The 23,563-nt window shown below is 33.4% G+C and overlaps 2 protein-coding genes and 3 long non-coding RNA genes across 5 annotated transcripts; 3 read left to right on the forward strand and 2 right to left on the reverse strand.

The window, feature by feature from the left end:
- Window positions 1–6,415: 6,415 nt before the first annotated feature.
- LOC148771459 (uncharacterized) lies at window positions 6,416–6,918 on the reverse strand. Its single transcript, XR_016030464.1, has 2 exons — window positions 6,808–6,918; window positions 6,416–6,636 (listed from the first exon to the last, which is right to left on the reverse strand). It is a non-coding gene; the product is annotated as an uncharacterized LOC148771459 (long non-coding RNA).
- A 1,736-nt stretch (window positions 6,919–8,654) lies between these two features.
- Window positions 8,655–9,143, reverse strand: LOC148771460 (uncharacterized). Its single transcript, XR_016030465.1, has 2 exons — window positions 9,043–9,143; window positions 8,655–8,880 (listed from the first exon to the last, which is right to left on the reverse strand). It is a non-coding gene; the product is annotated as an uncharacterized LOC148771460 (long non-coding RNA).
- Window positions 9,144–9,884: 741 nt separating this feature from the next.
- Window positions 9,885–12,166, forward strand: LOC148771461 (uncharacterized). Its single transcript, XR_016030186.1, has 2 exons — window positions 9,885–10,411; window positions 11,622–12,166. It is a non-coding gene; the product is annotated as an uncharacterized LOC148771461 (long non-coding RNA).
- A 1,598-nt stretch (window positions 12,167–13,764) lies between these two features.
- LOC105953651 (DHHC-type zinc finger family protein) lies at window positions 13,765–18,004 on the forward strand. The gene is made up of 10 exons (XM_012977324.2): window positions 13,765–14,151; window positions 14,573–14,686; window positions 14,770–14,890; window positions 15,014–15,210; window positions 15,383–15,451; window positions 15,561–15,632; window positions 15,775–15,903; window positions 16,549–16,629; window positions 16,728–16,958; window positions 17,046–18,004. Exons 1-10 carry the CDS (start codon window positions 14,107–14,109, stop codon window positions 17,826–17,828), a joined length of 1,842 nt encoding a protein of 613 aa, XP_012832778.2. The 5' UTR covers window positions 13,765–14,106; the 3' UTR covers window positions 17,829–18,004.
- Window positions 18,005–19,145: 1,141 nt separating this feature from the next.
- On the forward strand, window positions 19,146–23,108 carry LOC105953649 (MLO-like protein 9). Its single transcript, XM_012977323.2, has 15 exons — window positions 19,146–19,397; window positions 19,656–19,713; window positions 19,811–20,049; window positions 20,146–20,262; window positions 20,337–20,394; window positions 20,477–20,565; window positions 20,656–20,730; window positions 20,834–20,922; window positions 21,070–21,119; window positions 21,244–21,284; window positions 21,385–21,558; window positions 21,735–21,770; window positions 21,875–21,942; window positions 22,014–22,074; window positions 22,643–23,108. Exons 1-15 carry the CDS (start codon window positions 19,266–19,268, stop codon window positions 22,922–22,924), a joined length of 1,569 nt encoding a protein of 522 aa, XP_012832777.1. The 5' UTR covers window positions 19,146–19,265; the 3' UTR covers window positions 22,925–23,108.
- Window positions 23,109–23,563: the final 455 nt, after the last annotated feature.

The following is a 23,563-nucleotide window of genomic DNA, read 5'->3' on the forward strand; positions in this document are numbered from 1 at the left end:
CCGACGGCTATAACTCTTCAATTAGCCGATAGATCTTTAGTTTACCCAAAGGGTATTTTAGAGAATGTGCTAGTGAAAGTTAATAAATTTATCTTCCCTGTTGATTTCGTTATACTTGATATAGATGAGGATAGGGAGATACCTCTTATCGTAGGGAGACCGTTTTTAGCCACGTCGAAAACTCTCATTGATTGTGCTAGTGGTGATCTTACAATGACTGTGCATGATCAAACAATCAAATTCAATGTTTTTAGTGCTAATAAAAATCCAAGTGATAATAATGATTGTTTTGTTATTGAGCTTATGGATTTTACAAATAATGAAAAGTTTGATGTTTCGATCTTGGACAATGGGAAAACATCTTTGAGTGCAGGAGATGATGGCGGAAACGGGAATCGGACGGAGCAAGTTTATTTCATGGACTCACTTTTAAATCCTCCGAGAGAAAGTCATGCGAGTCGAGGTCTTAACAACGATGAGAATGCAAGGAAGATGTTGCCACCCAAAAGCTCGAGCAAGTCACGAGAGAAGGATGAGTCAAGCTATTGTGGTCGTAAGGAGAAAATCAAAAAGGAATTGCACAAAGGACAATTGGTGTTATTGTGCAAATCCCGTCTTTGGTTATTTCCAAGGAAGCGCAAATCAAAGTGGTCGCGGCCATTTATTGTCCAAGAAATTCTTCCTCACGAGGTGGTCAAGATAAAGGAGCGGGATTCAAATCGTACGTTCAACGTAAAACGGAGCCGGCTCAAACCGTATTGGGAAGCGAGTGAAGATTGCCAAGTGACTTCGGTCACTTTTGCTTGAAATTAAAGAAGCAACGTCCGGCTGAAGACTTTAAACTTAGCGCTTCTCGGGAGGCAACCCGAGCTTTATTGTTTTTCGTAGTTTTCTTTAATTTTTCGTTTCGTTTTTATTGTCGTAGGCATGCAATCTAATTAATTTATTTGAATTTTAATTTTCAGGGTCGAAAACATGGTCAAGGGGTCGAGACGGCCGTCCGAAATTGCAAGCAAAATCCCGGACGGCCGTCTGGGAAACAGAACGATCAAATCGTCATCTCTGCCTATGGGACGGCCGTCCCAAAAATAGGTGTAAATGTGGGACGGCCGTCCCACAACCAGTAACGAGAGAAACATCTCGGACGGCCGTCCGAAAATCAGCACAAAACCCGGGACGGCCGTCCGACTAGTTTTGGGGCGTTTTAACTTTAAATAAATTAGATTTTCTCCCCCATTATTTCCTAAACCCTCCTCTTTCCTTCTCTCAAACTCCCACACACAAATGGAGGCTAGAGAATCGAACCAAATTCTTCAAGATCTACTCTTTCAAGGCACGCCCACAAGGTGTTCGACAATTTGCTCCAACCAAATTTTGAGTTCGATTGTCAACCAATTCTTACCGAATCTATTCCAATCTCTCTCCCAACTTTCTTGTCCAACAAAAGAAGCCGCACGAGTGAAGCTTCATCTTCTAAAGGCAAAGGAAAAGGCAAGAAAAGTGCCACCAAAACGACGATTCCTCTTCCAAAGCCGCTCCTCAAGCCCGAGACGACCCCGAAGCCTCAAGCTCCCGTGCCTATCGACGATTCCAAATGAAGATGGAGCGAGAGAGCTTTCCGATGATGAGAAGCATGAGAGAGCTAGGGAGGAGCACCCCGATCACATCGACTCCGACTAAATCAGGTGTTTTCTATCCTTAAACTTTGTGCTAATTTCGTTGAGGGCAACGAAAATTTTAAGTTTGGGGGTGTTGTGCTTATTTGTTTTAGTTTGCATGCATTAGGTTTTATTCGTTTTTATTGTTTTTCTCGTTTTTTCGGAATATAAAAAAAAAAAAAAAAAAAAATTGCTTGAGTCGAATGCATCTATGATTTATGATGATGAGAGATGATCAATGTTTGATGATGAAATTGCTTGTTTTATGTGATAAGGATTTGATGTTTGTTTAGCTTTTGATTCAACGGGACTTAGAAGCGAATTATTGCTAGGAATCACATTTTGTGCATTGCTTTTGTTGAATGTTTTGTATTTTAAATTTGGAATTAATTTGTGCTAGATCATGCTATGTTCGGTTTTAAGACTCACCTTAGGAAATTTATGATACGAAGTATTGAGTAGTGAGTGATTTGGGATATGATTTGGGCCTTCTTTGAACCGTTTGAGCCTTTCAAGCCGACCGTTTTATCGAAATTCCTTAGAACCTTGATTTGAGCCTCGGAGAAAAGCTGTTCTTTCTTTTAGCCATGTGTATAAGGTAGAAAAGTGGAGACTCTTGAAAAAAAATTACCCCTTGGAGTTCGGTCGAAATTTTTTCCTTCTTCTTCTTCGAAAAAAAAAAAAAAAAAAAAAGAAAAGAGAAAAAAAAAAAAAAAAAAAAGAAATAAAAAGAAGACAAATATCTATGCGTCTATATATATATTAAAAAAAAAAAAAAAAAAAAAAAAAAAAAAAAAGAAAAAGAAGAAGAAGAAGAGACTAGAAGGGAGAAATAAGGACTAGTTGTTGAATTATTTTTGAAAACTCGATCCATTGCCTCAAAAGCAAAAGTGGAGACTTTTGAACTTTTGTGAATCGAGTTTATTAAAGTCCGTAGAGGTGAATTCATTGTTTCAAACGTCTATCTTTCAAATTTTGGCGTAATCACCTAAATTCAAGAAGAATAGCCACACATACCCATATTTCCTACCTCGAACCAAAGAGCCTAACAATTGAAAGCCACAAAGCCCCAATGATCCCAATAGCTTAATGTTCGATATTAGTAGAGTAGAATAATTTGGTGAGTATTTGGAGTCAAGCATATGCATGTAAGTATAAATTCTTTCTATCTTTAATTTGCAAATATTGGATGCTTGAAGCAATTGTATGAATTGTGGTTTTTCGTAATAGTGAGTGACTAAGTGTTGTTGAATTTTGAGCTTGCGAATGCCTAAGAATTGTCATTATAATTACAAGTTCTGAAAACGTGAAGTTGATCATTGATCTATGTGATGAGATGTAATAGTTGAGTTATTTGCTTGAGGACAAGCAAAAGTTCAAGTTTGGGGGTGTGTTAAGTGTATATTTTTACACTTTATCGTACCTTTTTATTTGGGCTTTTGGTGTGTTTTAATGATAATTGGTGCTTAAAAAGTTGATTTATTGTATTTTAGGTACAAATTGAAGAATTGGAAAAGTATGGGGTCAAAACTGCAATTTTGGCGAAAATATGGGTCAAAAGTGAAAATATCAAAATTCTGAAGAAACAAGGCTCGGACCCCCGTCCCAGTTTTAGTGCAAATTATGGGACCCCCGTCCCATACCCCGAAGTTGCACAGTAAAGGGATTTTAATTGCACAAGGAAACTGCCTTCTTCCCCAAGTTCTTCACCCTATATAAGACCAATCCAAGCACACAATTATCTATCTTTTTACGCAAAAATCAAGAGCAAAGAAGATCAACGAAGATTCAAGCATAGTTTTTCTTATTTAATTTATTTATTTTATTTTATTTATCATAAGAATTACGAGTAGCTAAGTCTTTATTTCTAGGATTTTATTTGGAACCCTATGTGGGATTTATGAACCCAATTCTATGATTTTATGCAAGTTTTAATTCCGGATTATTTCTTCTACTTGTTTTATTAAGTTCATGAAACTGGCCACTTTATGCGCTTTTATGTTATTGTTAATCGCATGAATCGGAAGATCGAGTTAATAATTAGAACTGTGGTAGAAGAGCCTTTGTGGTATTAACATAGGAATATAGTTAATCTCTTAGGTAGCCATTATTGAGATTTGTGCTTAATGCTGTGTTCTAGAATTAATTGCATAGGAATATAGTAATTGAATCTAGAGTATTAGAATCGTAATACACGCGGAAGCGGGTTATGATTATTTTAGCATCTCAGGTTAATAATCCGGGTTAATTGCTTGCATAATTGAAGGAATTGGGGGAATAATAATCACATAGGGGGAAGAATAAAATCCTAGGCTTGTTTACTCTGATTAAACCTTCGTTTTTTATTGCTTTCGTGTTCTTGTCTTTTTAATTTGCTTTTTAATATAGTTTAATTTAGTTAATCTTTTCCAAATTCGACTGTGTAGGGTGGGCTTGAAAACAATTGGTAGAATTTAGCGTCTAGGATTAGATAATTAAATATTCTCTGTGGGATCGATACTTGGACTTAAAAAATCCACTTTATTACTTGTACGATACGTGCACTTGCGTGTAGGTTTTCGACCAACAGTTACTCACAATGTATTAGATGAGGTGTAAACGATTTCAATGCATGTATAAAATATCACTTTGATAACTAAATTTCATGTTAAGGCTTCGAGTGCATTGGGCGAGATAGTTTTACGATTTGGGTCAGATGAGGTATTGTATATTTTATATCACAAGTATTTATTTTATATTTTATTTTATTATTTATTATTTTTGTTTAAGTTTTGTATTTAAATCATATGGAATGGATATTTTTTTTGTTTTGGACTATATCATATTATATATCAATTAATTAAAGTTTTTACTATATTATTTCATTTAAATGTATTTTCATTGTTCGTGACCGTAGCTTCGTGTTATATTTGACCAACATTCAGATTAATGTACAAGAGTCATTCATTCGATTCCCCACTTGGAGTTGGTTGTGGCATTTCGGCGTGGATGGTTTGTACAAAATTGCCATTTTATATTTATGTAGACTTTTTGGCGATGATATAAAATACGAAATTGTTATTTTTTGTTCGGTCGTATTCGATTTAAATCCTCGACCCTTTTTTAGTTCGGTGATTTTTTAGAATAATTTCTTTTGATCTAAAATTTCATTCCGTGCATCGCACGGGTGAGATACTAGTAAAATGAAAAAACAAAATGAGACTTCTTAAAATAACTAAAAAAATCATAAATATTATTTGAGTATGATTAGGTATAAAATTCAATATATGGGGGACAATTTCATTATCATCTCTAAGTTTTGGGTTATTTTTATAAATAATAATTTTAAGCTTGATATCAAGTTGTTTAGAAAAAATAGGGGTGCGAAGATTTTTTTTTCTTTGTTTTAATTACTCTAATGATAATTAATATATTGAATAATAATTCTAATAGTTAATATTAATGGCAATCCAAAAAAAACAAACAAAATTCTTGTAAAATAAATTAAATTAATGCATTAATAACTAAATAATTTTAGCAACGATAAATACAATTGCAAGTATCGCTAAGTAGACATTCTCCTCGTACACCAACAGCATCCGGTAACGCTCTCTTGCATTTGTGATTGCAAAGCTCTATGCTGCACGTATCTCCAGCGCGTCCCAGAAAAATTTGTTTCGAACAAACTCTCACCTTATTTTCAATAGCACCTGCAAAAAGAGAAGAAAAAAAAACATAAATTTACATATATAGCGTGTATGCATTTATTAAAAGTTATATATATATATATATATATATATATATATATATATATATATATATATATATATATATATATATATATAAAAGATAAAAAAATTAACCTTGACAAAGTAGAACTAGAAACATAAGAACAACGAGGCGAAGTAAACTCTTCATGATTTAATTATTTGCTTGTAATTTTTCGAGTTTGAGATGTGTTTTTGATCTCTAGAGACGACCTTTATTTATAATTGGAGGGAAGATAGTTAATTTTATAAAGTGAATCAATTTGATTTAGTTGTCCATAATTTCATAATTGTTATTTACTTATTTAATTACTATTTAATTAGTAGAGATGATTTTGAAATACCATAAGTATGAATTATTTCCTTCGGCATCTGATTTGCAGTATTAACGAATTGCAACAGAATATTGGATTCATAATTTTAAAGGGTAAATAGCACTTAAGTCCATGTAGTTTGAGCTTTGTGCACACGAGCCCCTTGTGATTTTAATATAAGTACATGACATCCGATTTGAATTTTGTGCAGATAATACCTCATACTTTTAATATAACTACATAATCCACTAGGCATATAATCATGCTCGTTAGAAGAGGAAATTTTTGAAAGTACAATAGAGTTATATGCTTATATTAAGATAAAGGAGGTCATGTGTTGTATTGAAAGTATAATGGGGCATTTTGCACAAAGTTCAAACTATGTTGGGAGAAGTGTTATTTACCCTTTTTTAAATAAGCATACACTTTAGAGAAATTTGGGCAGCTTTTTCAACAAATCCTTTTTGCCGGACCAATCTCCAATAATAATAATAATAATAATAATAATAATAATAATAATAATAATAATAATAATAATAATAATAATAATAATAATAATAATAATAATAATAATAATAAGAAGAAGAAGAAGAAGAAGAAAAGTGAAAGAGAAATACATATATGCTATCATTAATCTTTTATTTATTTATTAAGGTCTCGAAATCATTCGAACTTAATGGCAATCCAACATAAAAACTCTCGATCAAGTTATTTTAATTATTAAATCAATAGCTATATTATTTTAGCAGCGAAAAATACAATTGCAAACATCACTCTCAATACAAGTTGCTCGTACGTCTCTACTTCCCTCCAGCGCCTTTTGACAAAGTGGAGTGCAAAGCTCTACACTACATACAACTCCAGGCGCGTTTAGGTAAATTTGTTGCGTACAAACTTTTGCCTTATTTTCATTCTCACCTGCGAAAAAAGGAAAGAAAAAATTAACTTTACACATATAACATTTATGTGTTTATTATAAATAAAATATAAATATACATTTAATTTTGAGAAAACAACAAAACTTGTCTATGCTTGACGAATGATGTGATTTAAATTGCTACAAAAAGAAAATCGGTGTAAAAAAATTACCTCTACACAATAGGACAAGAAACATAAGAACGACGAGGCGAAGTGAGCTTTTCATAATTTTGAATTTTTTCTCTCTTTAATTCTTGAAGAGGACTTGAGTTTATGTGTATGAGATTGAAATGATTGTATTTATAAATAAAAAGAACCAATAGAAGATTTATCTAATTTTCTTATTTGTTTAATCAATAAATGTAGGATTCTTACATTTGATTTTCCATATACTTAATTTATAAGAATTAATGTAATCATATCAAATGTACATGATTTCCTCTTTGGCTATTATATCTGTGTCAATTAAGAAAAAAAGTTCAAGAATTTTTTTATAGTAAATTAGGAAATCCCTGAACTTAGGTTAAATTATAAGAAATACCCTTATCTATCCATAATTATTAAAATCCCCTTAATATTTGTTTATTTTTTTTCTTTTTTCCTGTTAGACCGACCCCTTTATGGTGTGATTTCTCATGGAAACTTTTTGATTCCAGATAATATTTCCTGAAAAATTCCGATTCCACCCATAGACTGACGTAGAACAAATTGACGGTAGAGCCATACAAAGATATATAAATAATGCGTATGTATGATATGATAGTTCATACTAGCAATCCAGAAAGTAGTGGCATTGGAATGTGATGTTGCAGAAAATGAGGTTGTTGCAGAAGATATACCAGGGTCACTTACATTTAAGAGACCACCGTTCTTAGAGGTAGAATCGGCATTTTCCCGTAAGTATTCTTGGAAAAAGAAAATTTGTAAAAAATCATACTATAAGGGGGTCGGTGTAAGAAAAAAACAAACATCGGGGTGACTTTAACAATTACGGATAGGTGAGGGTACATTTCATAATTTAACCTATGTCTAGGGGTGTTTTCGTAGTTTACCCATTTTTTCTAATTAGTGAACGAGAAATCGGATATGATTCCACATAATTAAGCCCTAAATATTTAGAACGAAATTTCTCACATAATTAATTGAGAAAATCGTATTCCAATATATTGATAATTAATTCAAATCAAATAATCCGATTTTATTTTTGGGCATCAAATCATCATTTTTTAATTGTCAACTTTAAGAGGTGTTTGGTGATTGCATATTGTAAAGACCACGTATTCCATGATTTTAGATTTATTATAAACTCTAACTCGATGAGGCGGCTCGACAAAAACTCAACTCGAGCTCGTATTTTTCGATTTCCAACTTTCTGACGAGCACAAGTTCATTTCTAGTCGTTCATATGCTAACGAGCCCTTTTTTCTAATTTTTTTTTATATTCATTATAAATATAAATAATATCTATTATATTGTAATTAAAAATATAAAAATATACTAATCAATAAATATAAAAATCTTACATAAATTTTAGTTCGTGTTTTATTTTAAAATCTAATATAATAATAATAAAAATAGTTTTCGTATAAAAAAGAATCAAATGAGTTTACCTCGATGAGGTAGAGCTCGTCAAATTCGTCTCGAGCTCAAAAAATCTATCGGGCTCGATTTTCTCTTTGACGGTGAAATTAATGGATGGTGAAAGAGTCGATTTACAAAAAAAATATCAATAATTTTTTGTAATTAGGTAACGAGAAATTTGATGTTATTCCATATTTATTCGCCTAATTATTTAAAATAAAAAGAAACAAGAAGACCTTGCATAACTAATTGAGAAAATCGTCTTCCGGTTGACATTTATTTAATCAAATATTTTAAATTATTTCCTATCACTTTATGATATTTGATTGGCTCAAAAACTATATATATTAAAGCAATGTTTTTAAACTCGGACCAGGCATCGAACCGGGATTTTAAATAATGTCTCTCTCTAACCTTTTCGTATTTAATGGCAATAATAAAAAAAAAGGGGTCATGGTCCAATTTGATTTTTATTTATTACATCAATAAGTATATGATTTTAGCAACGATAAATGCAATTACAAGTATCACTTGCGATACAGTATGCTCGTACATCAGCGCCTTCTCCTACCGCCTTTAGGCAGATTGGGGTGCAAATCTCTGTACTACACACGATTCCAGGACTTTGTAGGGTAATTTTGCTGGAACAAATTTTTGCCTCACCTGCGAAAAAGGAAAAAAAACATAAATTTACATGTGAATTTATGCGTTTAATTAGAACCATATACTAAACAACATTTAAATTTTGAGAAATTAAATATAGAATTTCATAGATATACGACGAATGTATGTGATTTAAATATCAAAAAAGAAAAAAATATTAACCTCTACAAAGTAGAACCAGAAGTAAAAGAACGACGAGGGAAAATGAACTTTTCATGATTTTAAGGGGGTTTCGATTTTTCTACGTAATTCTTGAAGGGGGTTTCGGTTTGTATGTAATAGATGAAGATGGTTGAATTTATAGGTAAAAAGATATAATTGATAGCAGATTTTTCTAATTTTTTTATTTGTTAAATTAATAAATAAAATTAAAAGATTTTCCATATAAATAAAATCATGTCACTTATACTTGATTTCCTCTTTGACTGTCATTAACTGGAGGGTGAAAGAGTCAATATAGAAAAAAATCAATATTTTTTTGTAATTAGATAATTAGAAATCTGACGTGGATAATGTGATGCCATTTATAGGCCAAATTATTAAACTAGAATAAATAAAAGGTCATCAAAAAATTAATTGAGAAAAACTTCTCCCAATTGATATTTAATTTAAAAGCAAATATTCAGATAATCAATTTATGTACATAACAAATATCTATAATTACACCCACCCCTGAAATTTGTAAATTTCTTACATCAACACCCTTCTGTAGGGAGGTGGATGTAAGAAATTTAAAAACTTCAGGGGACTGGATGTAATTTCTCAAAAAGAATGGATTTTTTTTATAATTACTTATAATTTACTCTAATTATTTAATTATTTTGCAATATATTGACAAATTGTGCCCCTAATCAAAGAGGTAAATATTTCTGTTACTCATAGAAAATTTGCTTAAAAAAAAAAAGCCCAACATATAACGAAGCCCACGTGTTAATTTTCAATGATCAAAATGTATGAACCCAAAGCTTCTTATCTTGAAATTATGTATTAATTAAAAGTAGGGGAAATGAGGGATAACCCCTTAGTTTTGAAAATATATAGGCATAGGTCCTATAGATTTTTCTTTCCTAGTCAAAAACCCAAATTATAATCTTAATTTGATAGACCTCCCTAGACAAATTAAAATACCAATTTTGCCCTTTTAGTTATAATTTAAAACCCTAACCCTCTCACCAATATTTTCTCTCTCCCTCTTTCCAGCCGTTTTCTGCTCTCTCCCTCATTCCACGTATTCTCTTCTCTCTTTCTCAAAATTTTTGTTCTCTTCTCTCTCTCACCTTCCACCGCCACACCCCCGCCTTCTCTGCCGCTCCGCTTTACCGCCGCACGCCTTCTCCGCCGCTCCGTTCGTTGCTCCGCCACTCCGCCGTGCTCCGCCGCTCCACACCGGCCGGCCCCGCTGCTCCGTCAAAGCCTGCGCCGCTGCTCCGCCACGGCCTTGTGCCGGCCGTCGTTGCTCCTCCCACCCCCACCGCTTTGAAATCGGCCGTCGTTGTGATTATTTGGTTTGCTGACTCATCCTCATGGGAGGGTAATTTTGAGTTTGATAAGTTTTTTTTTGGTTTTTTCTGTTTTTTTTTTTTTTTTTTTTTTTTGTTTTTTTTGTTTTTGGTTTTTTTTAAATAAAGCATTCTGCAAAGAATAAAGTAAAAAGGTTGTCATCTTCAAAGCTCACATCTTTTTTTTGAGTAAATCTTCAAAGCTCACATATAATACAACAAAATAGCAGGCTATAAGCATCGTGGTTGGTTTTTTTTCGTTTCGTTGCTCTCTTTCTTCCCATCAATTTTGTGTTAATCAATTTAATTATTAGTAGTCTTTTGTTAATTTGTGTTTCCTGAGTTTGAAATTGTAAATTAATAGAAACCATTGGTCTTTTCTTTGAAGGTGTCCAAATTTTGATTGAAGCTGTAGATGAATTTGGAAAATATAGTCAAACTACAAATTACTATTGTTCTATATAATAATGTGTAGTAATATATAGTAACATATAGTAACATATGCATGTGATTGTTATTTTGATCTGTATTTATCAGTGTTCTAAATATCGGTCGTGGCGGTCGATATATCGGCCGCCATATCGGTATCGGTTACAAACCTTTACGATTTTGTTGAGGCGGTTTGGAATATCGGTTTTTTACAGCGAGGCGGTTTGCGGCGGTTTTTTGGCGGGTCAAACCGATATATCGGTCAACAAATCGGTTTTTTTTTTTTTTTTTTTTTTTTTTTTTTTTTTTTAAATTTAAATTAAAATGAAAATATGTTTTGATTTTTTGTTTTTCTCCAATTTTTTCAACTTCCAAAACCAAACCAAGTACTACCCCGCAATTTATGCTTTGTTGTGTTTATATTAATTATTGATGCGAAAGACTTGCGTATTATTTGTATTTCGTAAGAATCTTTTATTATATTATGATCTTATTATTTTTAAATTTTTGTTATTTATTGAGTAATTATAATTATATAATAACATATGAATGATAGGATAGAATTATGTTTATATATTCTTTTATATATATTTTGAGTATTTACAAATATTTTTTTAGAAATATATTACACTAAATTTAAAAACCGATATATTTCCGATTTATCTCCGATAAATCACCGCCGCGCCGATTTATCGTGTGGCGGTCCCAAACCGCCACGTACCCGATAACCGCCTTTTAGAACCTTGGTATTTATTGGTTATAAATTAATATATAATGTAAATATTTAAACTGAACTTGATTTTTTTGTCACAGGTCTTCGTGTTTGACAACCTCTATGTAATAAGTTTTGTCGAGAGATCGGGGTTGTTGTCGTACTGAAAAGTGGGATTTGAAGCTATATACCACAAACTACACTATATATGACTATACTCATATAGTCACATGTGGTCATATACATGTAGTCATATATAGTCACATGTGGTCATATATATATAGTCATATATAGTCACATGTGGTCATATACATATAGTCATATATAGTCACATGTCGTAACATGTAGTAATATGTAGTCATATATAGTTACATGTAGTCATATACATATAGTCATATATAGTCACATGTAGTAATATATAGTCATATTTAGTCACATGTCGTAACATGTAGTAATATATAGTTATATATAAACTATGTGTTTTTTCTGATGTATAGTGATTTTGATGATTGTGTATATCCAATTTTTTGTTCGGTACTAATTGATTATGATGATTTGTTCTTTGTTGAAGAACATATGCATGTAATTGTGTATTTCGATCTATATTTGTACAAGTTGATTTATAATATCAAGATTTAAATTGTGATTTTTGTTGTTGGTGTCGGTACATATAACTTTGGAGGAAAAAAAATGTACATGATTATATATAACTATACGTGACTATTGAACATGTACTATACTATAGTCATTTGTAGTCAATTTATGTACAGGAAATTTATTAAAAAGAAATTTTAAAAATAAAAAAAAAATTAACAAAACAAAAAAATTAAAAAATTGAAAAATTAAAAAAATTAAAAAAATTAAAAAATTAAAAAAATTAAAAAAATTAAAAAATTAAAAAATAATAAATAAAATAATAATTAAAAGTAATTTAAAAAAAATAATAAAAAAATAAAAATTTATAATATTTTATTGAAAAATCTGAAAAACGATAAATGCAGGTCCAAAAATGCTGAATGCAGTTTCCTATTGTGCTGAATGCAGTTGGAGGAATGCTGAATGCAGTTTCCTATTGGGCTGAATGCAGTTGGAGAAATGCTGAATGCAGTTGGGCGAAAATTACAAATAAGGGCACAATAGTACTTTTGCCTATCTAGGGGGTTATCTCAAAGAAAGAATTTTAGGGGTGGACTTATCCCTATATATTTTCCATTCTAGGGGTGTATATCAAATGGCCCCTTAAAAGTATATATGATTTATGCGGGTCAATTTTTTCTTTATGAAACATATTCATTATAACTTAATTAATTAATACAGTTGATACAAGCAATTAGTAATTTAGTAGATTTTGACTGAGTCAGAACCGAAAAAGACTATTATTTAAGTGAGATTATTAATTTATTGAGGTTGTACTGTACTAATTTATTTCCTTCTATCAATGTCCTGAGTAGAAATTTATACTATAAAGATGGGCTTAATTATTTCGACGAATTTGTTTTTAGGATTATTTTTGCATAAATTATCCAGAAATAAGGAAAATATATGTAAACTTTAAATGAAGTAGCATAAATTGAATTCTTGGGATGGGTTCGATCGAGACAACGACAATATTAACCCCGATAAGCAGAGTATAGAAAAGAAGAGGGCAATTGAGCAAATAATACCAACTATGTTGTTTTTCCTTTTTTCTAATTCAAACCAATGTTTTATACTGATCAAAAAAAAAAAAAAAAAACCAATGTTTTATAAGGTTTTACCTTACTTGACCCTTGAGTACTTATATGTTTTCATATAAAAAACATAACATAAATTATATTTATGAAATTGAAAATACATCATAAAATGATATTATCAATTTCCGGATAATAATTGGAATATTCATAATCAGAATATCCAGTAGTATACAATTTCAATTGCGTTCCAAAAAAATCGAAAAAAAATTCAGAAATCTCGAAATGAAAAATATGGTTCTAACTTTGGATACTTTCAAATCGAAATTGACGTAATTTGGATATTCTGTTACAATTTCCATTCCCAAAGTGAAACATATAGTAAAATCGGATCGAAAATCAGAATCCTCGAAATGAAAAATATAGTTCTAACTTCAAATATTTTCGAATCGGAATTGGCGGAATCCAAATATTCTGTTAAGAATTTTCAAGATAACTTAAATATAAATAAAAACAAGGAAACTAGAAAATATTTTACTTCAATATATATATATATATATATATATTAATAATTATTAATTTGAAAAGAAAATGAGAAGAAAACATATTACTCGAGAGTCTCCAGTCAGCAGTAACAAATAAGAACCCTTTTCGTTTTCTTTCCTCTTTCCTTCTTCTTCTTCTTCTTCTTCTTCTTCTTCTCACTGATCGATAAATCGAAATGCAGAAACCCTAGATTTTCAAAAACAAAAATAAACAATTAACTAGGTTGCCTGAAAATGAATTGTTGGCTATTGTAGTTCGTGGGTTGAGCGGTTATTCGAGAAATACAGAGATATATACATATTAACTGAAAGTTTCTTATGTTCGATTTTGGTAATTTAAATTATTGAATTTTACTATTTTTTTTTAATCGATGGCTAGGCGGCATGGGTGGCAACTTCCTGCTCACTCCTTCCAGGTATTATTATTTATTTTTTAATTTTTAATTTACTTTTTATAATCCTCGTTTTACTGTGTTTTGGTTGAATTTTTAAAAAATAAAATATGGGTTTCTTTGATTATTGGAATGCGGGTTGTTGTTTTAAATGTTTGCAGTTTTTTCGATGTGTTTACTGTCGATTTGAGTAGTTAGTTTGTATGTATTGTATTGAATTACGAATGTTTCGAAACTCGAAACCAAGTGAATTGAGGAAATTGAAGGTGTAGTATTGGAAATTTGAGTTGAGAATTAGGTCAACTTTGATCTGTGCAGATATGTTGTGTAATTCGAGATCTTCGACTTTTTTCGTGCCCTTCAATTTATATTGTCTCTAGTTTTTACAGTGTTGAGTTATATTCTTCGACAGGGAGTAATTTGTAATTGCCTGTATTACATGTAGGTTGTGGCTATAACGGTTTTTTTCCTATTATCGGTTGCTTTCTATGCATTTTTTGCTCCGTTTCTCGGAAAGGACATTTACGAGTACTTAGCGACAGGAATTTATTCCTTCCTAGTAAGTGCCGTCGGAGCTCAAAAATTCTTATTTTCTTTAATAATGTTTTCTGTTCGTATTAATTTCTAATTATTAATTTACAGGCACTCTCTGTATTTATACTTTACGTGAGATGCACCGCTATTGACCCTGCTGATCCCGGAATCCTCGTCGAAGTCGACAAGTCATCAACTTACACATCACATATCGGGACAGAGTTGCCTGGTAAGTCACTTGAACGTACGGTTTTTAATTTATTTTCCAGTATTGTTTTTGCAATGAAAGTATAAGTCAATTATCTTTGTGATCTCGAATTTTTTTTTAAATAGTTTGATGAATCTTGATTAGGTAATTTATCTACGAATGAAGAGCCAACTAAATTAGGATTAAAGAATGGAGGAAAATTGAACAGCCATGATGGAGGTTGTTGTTCGAAAATTGGAGGTTTTCTTTGCTGTTTCATTGTGAAGAAGGATTGCCGTAAAGACGAAGATCTTGAAAACGGGGAGGAAGATGCTTTGTTCTGCACACTGTGCAATGCTGAGGTTTAGTAGCACTTCTTAAAGCTCAGTTAATTCAAAGGGATATATATGTATATATATATATATATATATATATATATATATATATATATTTGTTTGTGTGTGTGTGTGTGTAAATAAAAAATGTGTTGATAAATTATCTTAATGTTTTTATCTTTTTATTTCTGTTTCACAGGTTCGCAAATTCAGTAAACATTGTCGAAGTTGTGACAAATGTGTTGATGGATTCGATCATCATTGCCGGGTTAGTTTCGATTTTCCAGCTCGAATATATATAGATGACTGCGTGCTTTATAATGACCCAATTATTCGAGTAATATAATCCTAATTCGATTTTATTTCAATACTTGCAGTGGCTAAATAATTGCGTGGGCAGGAAAAACTACATTACGTTTATATGCTTAATGGCTGCAAGCCTTTTCTGGGTAATTTTTATTAACCGTTATTACATATCTTCGTAATCTCTTCTTTCATATATATATATATATATATATATATATATATATATATATATATATATATATCGGTTTTCTCCTCTAACAAAAAAATGTGCCTTTTGTGTGCCAGCTTGTATTTGAGTGTGCAGTGGGGATTGCGGTTCTTGTTCGTTGTTTTGTCGATAAAAAAGCTATTGAGAATGAAATCGTTGATAGGCTTGGTGACGGATTTTCTCGCCCACCCTTTGCTACTGTGGTGGTATATATTATTTTCACTACTCCTTCCGTTTCTTTTTTGAGTGCCGTGTAAATTTTTGCCCGTATTAAGCGTCACTTTGGAGTTCCGAGGCAAAATCAAATTTTTTTTTTACGCAAATGATAGATTGATGAAGTGTGAAAAACGAAAATTCAAAAAAAAAAAAAAGAAGTGTGAAAAACGAGAAGAGTGAGAAGCCACAAAGGGGTAATATGGTCAAATACATTTTTTTAATTTCCTTATCAAGATCACTTAATAACTTTCTTTATTAGTGTGAATTTACTTTAAACGACACTTCAAAAGAAATGGAGGGAGTATTTATTTGCTCTGCCACTCGTCAGATCATTTCATGCGTGGTTTCTTTTAAATTCTAGGGCCTCGTTTTGTTTGTATGATTAGCAATGATTAATTAAACAATTAGGTCGTAGTCGATATTTGGTTATTGCAATAACTTTTTAAGCTCGGCTCGCAATTACGGAAAATGGTCTTTTTTTTTTTTTTAAGGGAATCGTGTATCGGAACTCCCCTAATCCGATTATACAATTGGGTTCTCATAAGATTGCATCATCTCGTCATCGTTGGAACCAAACGAGGCCTTATAATTATAACTACCCCCGAATAATATTTGTTATTTTTTCTCTCTTTCAGGCTCTCTGTACATTCGTGTCTTTTCTCGCAACCGTGCCGTTGGGAGAATTGTTCTTTTTCCACATCATTCTTATCCGAAAGGTGCACATTTGTAGGCCCAAAGTCATACACAATATAAGCTCGCCTCTTTTCATTATTATCATTATATATAATACTTATAAAATACCGTTTTGTTTTAGGGTATCACAACGTATGAATTTGTGGTTGCTATGAGAACTCAAAGCGAACCACCGGGACCTTCAGTCGACGGTGGAGATCAAGATCAAGATGAAGAGCAACAACAAAGTTTGCCTTCTTCACCGACGAGTTCTGCTGTCACTGCCGTTAGCGGCAGAAGCTCCGTCGGAATGGGGTTGCAATATAAAGGCGCTTGGAAGTGTACACCGCCCCGGATATTTATGGATCATCAGGTATATATTTATATTTATATTTAAATAAATTGTTCGATAATTATTAGTTTACTTATTGCTCTACTTTGGTGTTCTGTTTTTCTTTAGGACGAAATCGTCCCTCACCTCGAGCGGGGACGACTACCATCAACAGTAGACCCAGACTCAGTGGACAAGGGCAAAAGAGTCATTCAACAGCGCCCGGTCAGAATCAGCGCATGGAAGCTCGCTAAACTGGACTCAAACGAGGCAATCAAAGCAGGCGCTAAAGCCAGAGCCTCGTCTTCCGTCTTACGCCCTGTAGGTTCGAAACCCCACCACTATGAAGACTACTCATCGGGCAAGAGCAGCCCCACCACCACCACCACCACCACCACGAGACGCGGAAATTACGATAATAACCCCGGGTCCAACAAGAGCTCTTACCCTCCCAGTCGTGCCAGTAGGGACGAAACCGACATGAGCAACTTGAGCAGCAGCCCGGTCGCCCCGAGCCACAACAGCCCGCTGGACCGCCACTTCAACCCCGTGTACCAGCAGTCGCCAGCTGGCGGTGCTGACGTGGCAAGGGCCCCAGCTGGAAGGGGCGGTCCGGGCCCCGCTTCTGTGTATTGGGATCCGGAAGCGGGTCGTTTCGTATCTTCTGCGGGCCGGGTTTCGGGTACGGAGCTTACGTATACGGGTCAATCCATTTTCTTCGGTGGCCCGCTTGTGAACGAGGGTGGTGCGGGAGCTTCCGGAAGATCGATGCCAGGTGGGGGTGGTGGCCCCCAGAGAGGTTCGAGCTCGAGTTACTATCAGCAGGGGAGGTCGCAGCGTGGGGGCCAGCTTCCCGTGTTTGTTCCTAGTGATTCGCAGCAGCAAAACCAGTTCTCGTCTCGATTGGAATAATGTTTTTTTTTTTTTCATGAAATATTTGCTTGTTAGTTTTTTTTATTAGGGTAGATTTTAGATGTCATGTTTTTTGTTTCAGTTTTCTCCATGCAAATACTGTACGTTCTATGGTAGTTAGAGCTTTTGTCGGGTCCGATCGGGGCCGAATCTATTTGGATCCGACTTCATTCCAATTTCCAATCCCCATTCGATTCTCTAACAAGCCAGTAAATTAAGTGTTTTCGGATCCAAAATAAATCAAGAATATTACTAAAAATGTGACCGTTATTTTCGATGGTGAAAAGATGCAATCATCTAACATTATAAGGCGATGTTACGAACAATTATCCAACTTATGCATGCTCGTGAAGGTCAAGCGAAAAAACTGACTACTTGGAGCATTGATCGTGTTGCAGAGGATAAATTCTCCGGATAAAACAGTCGATCATAAAACGAGGTCTTTGGTTCAAGTGGAATATAATCCTTCAAACGGGGCAGGGTTTTCGTTTCTTATTGGAATCGAACCTCGGAAAATATCTTGTTCATGATTATTTCGTGTGTGTGTGAGTTGATCTGTGTGCGCGCTAGTGTGTGTAATCTAGCTTCTAAACTTCACTGATCTCAAGCATAATTCATAATAATATCTTTAAATATTTATTTGGGTAAATTGCGGTCACCGCTGAGGTAAAAGTCACAAATTACGAAAAAACCCATCTTGTTTGGGTAATTATAATCACCCGCTCAATTATGAATCTTCTTACGCATCCACCCTTTTGGTGTCAAATTCAACAAAATCTTCTAGATTCCGTGGAATGTTCTCTAGTTTGTACTCGTTTTGTGCAGCAAAAGTGCAGTTTCTGATGCGCTACAATTTGATATTTACAAGTCAAAATACACATCTTATGATCATCTAGTTTCATAATATGGAGCTTGATTAGGGTAAAACGGGTACAAACTGAAGAATATTCCACATAATCTAGAATATTCCACTAAATTTAATTCCGCAAGAGTGAACATGTAAAAAAATTCATAATTAAGTGGGCATAATTTTTTTTTGTTTTTTTTTTTTCTCATAATTGACCTTACCTCAAAGGGTTGGCCTAATTTACCATGTTTCTTTTGATAACGCATCAATCCAAAGTTAAGTTTCACATCATATATATTAAACTTAAAATTTTTCAATGGCAATCCATGTAAATAAACCCAAACTCCATGACTAAAAAAGTAAAAACACTTCCCCCCGGTTCAAGTCAGTTACACCCACTAAACAACTCCCTCGAACCGGCCTTACTCTTCTCTCATTACATTTGACTATTATAGGAAAAAACAAACACCCTTTAACAAATTTTCTTGAATTTCCACTCAGAAAAAAAATGATGGAGAAAAACATTCACACTTGATTTGTTTTTTATTCATTTTTTTATTTTTTTATCAATAAGAAAAAGAAAAAAAAATATGGCCGGAGGAGGAAGCGCGGCGGAATCACGGGAGCTCGACCATACTCCGACGTGGGCGGTTTCGTTAGTGTGTGGAATCATCATTGTTATCTCTATAATATTGGAGAAAACTCTTCATAAAGTCGGTGAGGTATTTTTTCCGGATCAATCGTTTTCTTTTTCTTTTTCGAAAATATGTCCAAAATTTTGTTTTTTTGTTTTTTTTGAGATCTGTATATAATTATTGATTTTGAATGTGGAATATGACCTTTTTTCAATTGTTTTTAGTTTAACCTTCACTTTTTTATATTTGCGGGGCCCGCATTTCCGTGTCTGTGCAACATAGCTAATTTCTATTAATTAAATTTAAAATGATAATTGCCCTTAACATTGTTGTTTGTATTGGTAGACATTTCATAAGAGAAAGAAGTTTTCATTGGTTGAAGCTTTGGAGAAAATTAAAGCAGGCAAGAATTATACATACACACATATATATATGCATGTACATATATATGTATATATTAAAAAATATATATATATAACTTTGAGTTTGTATTTTTTCAGAGCTTATGGTATTGGGATTCATTTCCCTACTTCTAACATTTGGGCAGAACTTCATTACACAAATATGCATACCGGATAAACTCGCAAACACAATGTTGCCGTGTGATTTTAAAACGAAATCGAAAGCGCATCACCATCCCGACCCTGAACCAGAACACGAACCCGAACACCACCGTAGGCTCCTGTGGAACGAGCATCGGATTTTGGCTGTCGACAGTACACCTAAAGATTGCAAAGATGTAAGAATGTGCATGCACTTTACGTGTTCGATAAAATGTCCGTGTGGAAAAAAAAAAGTTACGTTGATCGAACAAGTGTTTTGTGCTAACGTACAGGGATACGTGCCTCTTATATCTGCACACGGACTTCACCAACTTCACATATTCATATTCTTTTTAGCCGTGTTCCATGTTTTCTACAGCGCTATAACGATGATGCTGGGGAGATTGAAGGTATTTATTTTCCTCGATATTTTTTTACAGGTTTTTTTCGTAACTATATGCCGTAATTGTACGCCATTCTGCAGATTCGAGGATGGAAAGACTGGGAACGACAGATTTTAGAAGAACACGAAGCGTCCAACGGTAATTTTTTTCTCTCCCGAACGTACTAATTATTATAGAAACATAAAATTTAACTCAACATTATGCATTTTTTTTAACGCAGATCCTTCTAGATTCAGACTTACACACGAGACGTCTTTCGTGAGAAGCCACTCAAATTCATTGATGCAAAACCCTATCTTGTTTTATATTGTAAGAAGAATAACTAGGATTACTAATAATACTTTTATCGTTATCCATTTCATGCGCGGAAAAAAAGTATTATTCACACCATATTTTCAGGTTTGCTTTTTTCGACACATTTGGTATTCAGTTCAAAGAGCTGACTATTTTACTCTGCGTCATGGATTCGTCTCGGTGAGTTTTCAAACTTACGTTTTTTTTTACCGACATCAATGAACTATATACGGACATCCTCGTACTAATATTTTTTAAGAAACATCTCCATGTATATATATAGGTTCATTTGTCTTCTGGAACTAAGTTCGACTTTCAGAAGTACATCAAAAGGTCGTTGGAAGATGACTTCAAAGTCATTGTAGGAATCCCGTACGATTATCATCCCTCTTCATTCTTACTTATATGTATTCTAATATATATACATATATATATATATATATATATATATATATATATATATATATATTTATATATATATTTCTGTCTAAAAAACTGATGGCTTGACGATGGTTTCAGTCCGTATTTATGGATGACTTCAGTGATCTATCTGCTTGTGAACGTTAAAGGTTCGTTATTTATTTATTTAATTTTTGTTTATTTATTTATTTCAAAAGTGATGAAAACAAGAACTTCTATAGTTTAGTATATATTTCTACATGATGTATTTATACGAACGTCGTTTTTTTTCAGGAGGGCAAGCTATGTTTGTGCTGTCAATATTTCCCTTAGTGGTAACACTTGCTTTTGTTGTTTCATTAAATTCAAACATCCCACAAAACATTTCCCATTTTTTTTTCCGAAGTAAAAAGACTGACTACTTGATTGGTTAAGGCAATCTTAGCAGTTGGAACGAAGCTTCAATCGATCATAACACAAATGGCTATCGAAATCCAAGAAAAACACGCCGTGATTCAAGGCATTCCACTCGTGCAAGTCTCCGATCGACATTTTTGGTTTAGCAAGCCTACTTTAGTTCTTCACCTTATCCATCTTACCCTCTTTCTGGTTCAAATCTCTCTCTCTCTCTCTCTCTCTCTCTCTCTCTCTCTCTCTCTCTCTCTCTCTCTCTCTCTCTCTCTCTCTCTCTCTCTCATGTTTGTTTCAAACTTTCTTGAACTATATATAAACGGGATGGAATATTCTTATCAGCCTCTTCTGTTTCCTTGATCTTAATTTTGCAGAACGCGTTTGAGATAACATACTTCATTTGGATAACGGTATGAATACTATTTCCTATCGTCTCCGTATCATCTATGAATTAATCTCTTAACTAAACTATTACAATAAATATATCTGAAAAATAATGTTTATCGTGTTTCAGTACGAATTCGGGCTCCATTCTTGCTTCCATCGTCATTTCACTCTTGCCGTTATCAGAGTCAGTATCGGGTAAGTCTCGACGATTATCGGATGCCATTCTAAGTCGATCGAAGGAGTTGAATTTTGTTCCGTTTTCGCAGGGTAGGAGTACAAGTTCTTTGCAGTTACATCACACTTCCACTTTATGCACTTGTTACACAGGTAAATAAATTCCCCTATGAAACTTATTTTTAATGTGTCTTTTTTTTTATAAATATTTTGGGTAAATTACGGCCGCCCCCCTAAAGTATGGTCAAATTACAAAACAAATCTTCCTGTTTGGGTAATTTCAAAACCATCCCCTCAAATATGAATTTTCTTACACGTCCACCCTTGCGGTGTCAAATTTAGTGGAATCTTCTAGAGTATGTGGAATATTATCCAGTATGTACCCGTTTTACCCCCATTCGAGCTCCGTATTTTGAAGCAAGATGATCACAAGATGAATTTCTTGGCTTGTGAATATCAGATTATGGTGCATCAAAAACTGCATTTTTGCACAAAAAGAGTACAAACTAGAGAATATTTGAATTTGACATCATAAGATTGGACGTGTAAGAAGATTTATAGTTGAGACGGTAGTTGTAATTACCAAAACAAGAGGGGCTTTTTGGTAATTTGATCTTATTTCAAGGCATGGCCGTAATTTACCATATTTTTAATATTTTTAATTCTTTTCATGTGATTGGTTTTTTGATCACTTGATAACATATGTAAATATACATATTAGATGGGATCACACATGAAGAAGTCAATATTTGATGAGCAAACTTCAAAGGCATTGATGAGCTGGCACAATAAGGTGAAGAAGAAAACCGACAAGGTTCCACCACTGCGCACTAAGAAGTTAGGTGGCAGCCCCGGAGATTCGCCGGAGCATTCTCCGATGGGGTCTCATCATGGCGGCACTGGGACCGCTATTGCACCTGGATCAAGCACCGAAATGACCGAGAGACGATCTTCTTCGAGCCCTAAAGACATGGTCGACATAGATTTGCTAACGGGCCCTTAATTTAGTGACGGGTAGAGCATAGGGCGGTGTTGACAAATGTTTTATTATATTCACCCCTCACATTTTTTTCAAGAATTTACTATTTATTGTAGAAAAATATGTATTGTTTTTGGTTTTTTTCGATTTGTGTATATTGTTGGTAGATTTTGAACCTCTGTCTATAATGTTAGAGAATTGTAGACAATTTTCGAGTTCCGTAGTGTCTCGTACATGACTTTAGTCGTCCAATATGTAAATCGATGTCTGATTTGCACCTCTGTCTATAATGTTAAAGAATTGTAGACAATTTTCGAGTTCCGTAGTGTCTCGTACATGACTTTAGTCGTCCAATATTTAAATCGGTGTCTGATTTGCACTCTATCGTTATGTGTAAAAATACTCTTTGTACCATATAATTGACAATTTTTTCTTGCTAGAATGAATTTATAGTATAGCGTGTGATAATTTACGTGAAATAGTGTCCAGCGTAGCTTACCCGAGTGTAGATAAAACTTCATTTTGGCACTAACAGAACCAAAGTTAAAGTTCGAGGGCTGAATGCATTAAATTGTTTTTGAGAGGGCGCCGCTAATGCATTTACACAAATTTTATTAGATTTCTCTATAAACTAGTGGAGATTTGAAAAATATTGGGGGGCCA

The sequence above is a fragment of the Erythranthe guttata genome, chromosome 3, assembly GCF_056151865.1.
Source record: "Erythranthe guttata isolate IM_541 chromosome 3, IM_541, whole genome shotgun sequence".
Taxonomy (NCBI): domain Eukaryota; kingdom Viridiplantae; phylum Streptophyta; class Magnoliopsida; order Lamiales; family Phrymaceae; genus Erythranthe; species Erythranthe guttata.

Bases quoted from the DNA above. Each gene is read 5' to 3' on its own strand.
- LOC105953649 (XM_012977323.2), top strand. From the start codon at position 19,266: ATGGCCGGAGGAGGAAGCGCGGCGGAATCACGGGAGCTCGACCATACT. The intron at 20,731-20,833 runs GTGAGTTTTCAA...GTATATATATAG, and splicing joins TGCGTCATGGATTCGTCTCG to GTTCATTTGTCTTCTGGAAC. The intron at 21,120-21,243 runs GTTCGTTATTTA...GTTTTTTTTCAG, and splicing joins TCTGCTTGTGAACGTTAAAG to GAGGGCAAGCTATGTTTGTG.
- LOC105953651 (XM_012977324.2), top strand. From the start codon at position 14,107: ATGGCTAGGCGGCATGGGTGGCAACTTCCTGCTCACTCCTTCCAG. The intron at 14,152-14,572 runs GTATTATTATTT...TATTACATGTAG, and splicing joins TTCCTGCTCACTCCTTCCAG to GTTGTGGCTATAACGGTTTT. The intron at 14,687-14,769 runs GTAAGTGCCGTC...ATTAATTTACAG, and splicing joins CAGGAATTTATTCCTTCCTA to GCACTCTCTGTATTTATACT.